General features: G+C 42.7%; 1 protein-coding gene across 7 annotated transcripts; it reads right to left on the bottom strand.

Annotated features, from left to right (window-relative positions):
- Positions 1–1,773: 1,773 nt before the first annotated feature.
- Positions 1,774–6,503, bottom strand: LOC119329685 (disease resistance protein RGA2-like). 7 transcript variants are annotated; one of them, XM_037602753.1, is made up of 5 exons: positions 6,328–6,503; positions 2,972–6,192; positions 2,715–2,850; positions 2,261–2,353; positions 1,774–2,192 (listed from the first exon to the last, which is right to left on the bottom strand). In XM_037602753.1, the coding sequence occupies exons 1-2, from the start codon at positions 6,492–6,494 to the stop codon at positions 2,973–2,975; spliced, it is 3,387 nt and encodes a 1,128-aa protein (XP_037458650.1). In that variant the 5' UTR covers positions 6,495–6,503; the 3' UTR covers positions 1,774–2,192; positions 2,261–2,353; positions 2,715–2,850; position 2,972. The 7 variants fall into 7 exon arrangements, with proteins under 7 accessions (XP_037458650.1, XP_037458647.1, XP_037458648.1 ...); XM_037602750.1 differs by having other exon boundaries at positions 2,282–2,353; XM_037602751.1 differs by having other exon boundaries at positions 2,782–2,850.

The following is a 6,503-nucleotide window of genomic DNA, read 5'->3' as shown; positions in this document are numbered from 1 at the left end:
TCACAACTCCACATTGTATGTCTTTAAAAATTGTTTATGTTTTACATATACAGCATACTTTTTAAATTATTAACATGTTGATTTAAAGTCCCTATCAAGCCCTTAAGAATCTCACACTGCAGAGCTTGCACAAGGATTTTAGAAGTCAACTTGACACGAACGGAATGCATCAGAATACACTGCATGTTCCAGAGGTTTATGACTAGATGTGGCGGCTTGGTTCTCCCTGAGGTGTCGGTCTTGGATGGTGCATCTATCAGTCACAGTTGTGTAGTACTTTTAATCATTTCAGTAAATTTTCAAGTATCGGTATCGTCAGCAACATTTGTCGGTGCTTTAGATGCATAACATATTTATTCCTCGAAGATTAATATCCATTGCCTTCCAGAGGCCCCCATCTGGTTTTATGTTGTTAAAGTCATACTCCCTCCATTTCTAAATATAAGTCCTTTTAGAGATTCTAATATGGACTACACATGGAGCAAAATGAATGAATCTATACTCTAAAATGTATCTATATACATTCAGACTTGTATTTAGAAACGGAGAAAGTATATGCTAGTACTGATTTCATGTAATGATATGTATCGTTTTCATCGAACGGCTACTGTGAATAATCATGTCAAACATTTCATCTTATATATATGTGGATATATCTTGATCTTTGCCGGCGTACATCCATTCACCAAGAGGTATTACGTTGTCAGTTCAGCAGCTCATGCATCTGTGTGTTTTCCTGACTCGTGATCCATGATGGCTGGACGAACGGCTTTCCTATGCATTTTTCAATGGTTTTTAGTTTCCGGAAGGAAAAATATATATTTATTAGCATATATTATTTGCGAAAAAACTACTGAGTTTAAATACTTTTTTAATTTTATAAAAAAATTGATGAATTTTTACAAATATTCATGAAATTTCTAAAAAGCATTCATAATTTTTTTAAAAGTGTTCACATTTTTTATAAATCATAAAATATTATAAATGTTCGTAAATATGTTAAAAATTTATTTATTTAAAATGTGCACAAAATTATTTAATTTTGTTCATGAATAAACGAATTCCAACTTAAAAAATCATATTAAGTGAAACAAATAAACACCGAAAACACGTTTTCAAACATCTCATGGATCTCTTGAAGGGCAAGAAGCCTCTGTTTTAGTTGTTTAGCTCATCCATAGCTGCGACAATAAAGCCCTTCATTTTCTCCTAGTTGAGAAATGAATAACAAAATACCCGGTTAAATATTCTTGAACGTCTGCACTGCACATATGCCGTGGAACTAAATTTGGTGCTTCAGACCTCCAGTCGTACTTTGTATACTTAGAAATTAGAATTGCACTATATTATGCACAGTTCGTAGAGATCCTGGAATCTAAACATCTCAACCCAAATAAAGAACTTCAGACGAAGAGGAAGAAAGATAAATTAGAAGCCCAAGAAAGGGTATCTGAATTCTGATGGAGCTGTATTTTTCGACACACCAAAGAAAATTCATGTTTCATAGTCGTAACAAGATCTGAAGACGAACTGTTATCACAGCAAAGTAAATTGTGAAGGACCATTTTGTAAGTTTTGCTTCCATGCTTCAGTATATCTTTTTTTTTACGGACACGCTTCAGTATACGATAGTTTCAGAGTATCTCGGTGTCAGCCAGTTGCACTCTTCCTCCTGAAATAAGCCCAAGTTTTGCTCCCATAAACATGGGCTTCATTCCTGTAACACTCAGCCTGCTAGGCGTGAAGAGAAAGGGGAACTGGGAAGAGAGGAGGAGACAGGGGAACTCTGACTTTGCTTTTTTCCTTAACCGACGAAGCACTCGACAAATGCCTAAGTTTATACACCTACAGGGGTTACACACCACACACTATCCAGGCTCAGCCACACCACATTCCCAACAACGACACGCACACGGCACACGGCACCCGGACAGGCTGTGCCAACACACACAAAGGCTCTCACAGCCGAGGGACAATTTGCACATTTCTAGGCAAATAAAAATCCCTCCTACGTGCCAAGAAAATGGATCAGGGCATATCTGCCTGCGCTGACGCACACATGTAGAGAAAAATCTCTAGGAAAATACTACTGATCAAGACAACACTCATCATATGCCATGCTGATGGGGTTCCCAACTTTGCTCGACGGGCACTGCTTCCTTCATCTTGTGGATGCTTTCAGAAATGCCAACCTGCAGATACATTGATTGATCACATTGGCATTTACATTATACCTGAATATTGTCAGCATATCACCCACCCAATTTGTAGGGAGATTTACCAGGATAAACGCTCATGCGGATTTGCTTCGCAGCTTGAGTTTTCCCGATGCTCTATCATCAAAAGGTGGTATCTGAATTCAGTTCAAAGCAAGATAATTGTAGGTAAATCAGTATCTAATCTGATAACCAATTTCCTTGACGACTACAGAGAGAGGTAAATAAAGATGATGGAAACATTTAGTCATCGCGTCATAGCAATTTTGGTGTTCATCTATGATGCAGAATAGATGTTTAACTAGATAAAGTACTGTGCCGAGTTGATGTGGCACAGATAATTATCATTGGGAATCTGCAGTAAACTGCAACCGCGCCTCCACCTGGAGCAAGCAGATTAACACTAGGCACTAGCAGGAAGTATTATAGATGTCACTGAACTAGGTTTGGAAGTACTGGCACTGAAGTACTAGAGATGTCACTGGATCGGAAGTTTACCCCTTTACGCTATTTCGGCACAGAGCAGTAAGCAATGAGATATACTTGTCCAGAAAAAGGCACATACTTGTCCAAAAAATGTGTACAGAATGTGGCACCGAGACCGAACATCAAAAGATTTCAGAATAAGCAGATCCTATAAAACGAAAAAAAAAGTAATCAGTTGGGAGTTACTTATATTATGCTGGAATATAGCACGAGGAAAGATAGTTAACTAAACCATAATAACACGAGTAAAGGACTTGTGGCATACACACCTCAGTTATCGTCAGACTCAGAGTCAGACTTCGAGTGAGCGCAGGAGGGGAGGAGCCTTCTTAGAAACTTCTTTCCGCTCGTTTCTGCTTCTGGTACTATAATTCTGGATTCTGCTTCTGCTTCTAGAAATCTAGTTTTGAATCCTGATTTAAGTGGGATAGGGACCAGGTGGTGGAAATACTCCCCTCCTTCTCTGCATCGTCTTTGCAACTCAGGGCAACCATATATGGTTAGGGCGTCAAGGGCTGGCAACCGCTGAAGGAGACCATTAGGGAATTCCTCCGTCGCTGGACAAAAAGTGATGTCCAATATCCGAAGAGAAGTGAGGCCATCCATCCCGTCAGGCAACCCTTTCAGCCTCCTGCAGTTATGCACCACTAGGTTGCTCAGCTTTGCCAGAGCTCCAAGGTTCGAAGGCAGCACCACCAAACCTCCGAAGCAGTGAATACACAAACTTTCAAGGGATGTAGGCAACCTTGGAAAATCCCATACACACTCCGCGTCCAAGTATCCCGATAAAGTCAGGTCTTTGAGAATGGGGCTCAGTGGAAAACTTGCAAGCTTACAGCATTGGCTGATTTCTAGCTTCTCAAGCACCGGGAAAATTACTGAGCTATCAATAGACACACCCGCACTGTTATCTGCCCATCCCTCTAGACTAGATAGCTCTTTCAAGACCATCTCCTTCAACTTCGGGAAAATTTGTAGAGGGGTACTGCGTCCTCCACCTTCTATGCAAAGGTTGTCACATAATGTCTTCAGTTTACCCATGTTTTTCAAGGTTAAGTACTGTAGTGAGGGTGAGAGCCATACTACAGGTATATTCTTACACCTTGTCCAGTTGGAAATGGTGAGTTTTCTTAAGTACTGAAACATCTGAGGATCTCTCATCCATCGTGGTATTTCTGGGCCACCATATCCATACAACTCAAATTTTTTGATCTTGCTATGAGGTTCTAGATGCTGGAACACTTCTTCCTCATTACATGCCTCATTCTTGGGCTTGTCATGTCTTTTAAGGCCCCAACAGAACAACAACTCAGTCAGATTTTGCTTCTGCTGAAGGTTGGCTTCTTTTGCATGCTGTACACTCTTTATTTTTCTCAAACTGTACAGTTCCAACCTGTTGCTAAGGTGCCGCATTTCTTTGAGCTCCTCAATACCACAACCATCTCTAGTATCCACAACAAATGTTGTTAGTGTATGAAGGTTGTTTAGCTGACCAATGTTTGGAGGAGTCCGCTCCAGAGCAGAACATCCAAAAAGATAAAGATGTATGAGCTTTCTCAAGCTTATCACCATGTCCTCTGGTAGCTGTCGTAGATCTAAGCAACCAACGAGCCTCAGTGTTTGTAGGTTATAAAGTAGACATATTGAATCTAGCAATGTAGCATTGACGCTGCAAGTCGAGAAGTCAAGATACCGTAAATGTTTTCCATTTACGGCCTTGAAATTGGCGCAAGATATCTGCCAATGCAATGCCCGTAATGATACTTGTTGCAGCCGGTTAAAATCCCTGTTCACTTTTGAAGGGGCTAACAAAGTGCGGAGAGATGTTTTTCCATCGAACAACCCAGAGATCTTTTCCAGTTCAACATCCTCTGACATTTGCATGTGACGGACATTTGTTACAGATGCTTTCAGTTCAGTCAATTCTTCTATGGTGGCACATTCATTGCTAACATCTCTGGCTAAGTCATGCATTAAGTCATGCATTTTACACACTACTGTCTCATATTTTGAGCTATAAAATGAGTTAGTATATTTGACTACAACTTTTATATCTTGCAGGAACGACCTCCAAACCAATTCATGGAAAATAAACTCTCCTTTCTGTGTTAAATCCATTGTTCCCTCTTCTTGAATAAAGCCATTTGCCATCCATAGTTGGATCAACATATCCTTCTGCATCTCATAATCCTTGGGGAAAAGTGCACAGAATGCAAAGCATTGCTTCATTTCAGATGACAGGTGTTTGTAGCTTAACTTCAGTATGGGCATGACCTCATATTTGCCTCCAACAGTATCCCCAATGTTACTTTCTTCGATGGCCTTCCACTCATGTACTTGTCGCTTCGAACTCAGCAATCCACCCATTGTCTTCAGTGCAAGAGGCAACCCCCCGCATTTATTTACAATACGTCTTCCAATGGTGACCAACTCTGCTTCCTCCTCCACACCATTGCTAAATGCTTTGTTTGAAAACAATTCCCATGAATTTTCTTCATCCAAAAATGCTAGCTCATGGGGCTTAACGGTGGACATTATAGAGGCCACTTGCTTGCTTCGACATGTGACTACAATGACACTTCCTGGTCCACCAATGGAGCATAACAGTGGCTTCAAATTTTCCTCCCATATCGTCTTCTCTTCATTCCAGACATCATCGAGAACAAGTAAAAATCTCTTCTGGCAAATGACTTCATCAAGTTTCTTCTGCAAAAGCTCGATGTTGTCGGGCAGGTCGCATCTTGCATTTGTAGCCAATTCAATGATGGATTTCACAATAGCAACAACATCAAAATTGTCTGACACGCAGCGCCACATCTTCAACTGGAAATGTTGCTGGACCCCTTGGTCATTGTACACCATCTTAGCAATTGTCGTCTTGCCAAGACCTCCCATACCAAAGATGGGCAGCACCTGCACCTCACGCTGATCTTGCTGATCTAGCAGCAGCTTCACCGCCCTCTCCTTGTCATCATCTCTCCCAAAGATGTCGGCGGACTCATCCAGTTTGGAGTGAGTCTGCCGCCAAGGAAGTTGGGGCTCCTGCTGATGGACAGAATTCTCAAGGCCAAACTTGTTCATCTTCTCAACTAACTTATTGATCTTCTCAAGGACACTCTTGAGCTTCCTGCTCATGGCAAAACGGAAGAGCAGCGGGCTGTGGTATGTGACATAGCTGAGTACCTTGCGGGAAGTGGACTTGCCGATCCGGGCTTCACGGCGCAGCCCCTCATACTGAAAGTCGTCGAGGACGTCGTCGGCCTCGTAGGCGACGGCCTTGAGCTTCTCCATCCAGCTCCTGAGGTAGGCATTGCTCTGGCTCCTTTCCTCCGCGTTGGCCAGCTTGCACTGGACGGCCAGCAGATGGCGCTCCAGCGTTTCGCGGTCGTCTTCGAGGCCACACATCCGGGTCACGGTCTGGACTAACGCGTCTGCGGCCTTGCCGGCCACGCCGCGCACCAAAGGGAGAAGCAGTGATTCGGCCATGGTGCTGCAGATCGGGGGAAGAAGTCAAGAAACTGCATACAGCATTCGAAATAAGGGGAGGAGGATTCAACACTGATAGAGGAGCAACCGAAGAAGATAGAAATACACCCAAGAATCAAGAATGGAGGAGAGCATGCACCTGAGCGACACCCAAAATCGATCAGATCCAGCGCGCCGTCGCCTCCCCTGTGGAGCTCTTTCGCCAAGGCTGCTGTGGGGAGGGGAGAAGAGGGGATAGTGGCCGTCGGTGGAAAGAGAAGGAAATGACGTGGAGATAGTAAGTGTGCCGGCGTCTTCACTGTTCATCGTGCTCCC

This window comes from Triticum dicoccoides, chromosome 7A (genome assembly GCF_002162155.2).
Source record: "Triticum dicoccoides isolate Atlit2015 ecotype Zavitan chromosome 7A, WEW_v2.0, whole genome shotgun sequence".
Lineage (NCBI taxonomy): Eukaryota > Viridiplantae > Streptophyta > Magnoliopsida > Poales > Poaceae > Triticum > Triticum dicoccoides.
This window is presented reverse-complemented; position numbering and strand designations above follow the sequence as displayed.

Bases quoted from the DNA above. Each gene is read 5' to 3' on its own strand.
- LOC119329685 (XM_037602753.1), bottom strand. From the start codon at position 6,494: ATGAACAGTGAAGACGCCGGCACACTTACTATCTCCACGTCATTTCCT. The intron at 6,193-6,327 runs GTGCATGCTCTC...CCCGATCTGCAG, and splicing joins CGATTTTGGGTGTCGCTCAG to CACCATGGCCGAATCACTGC.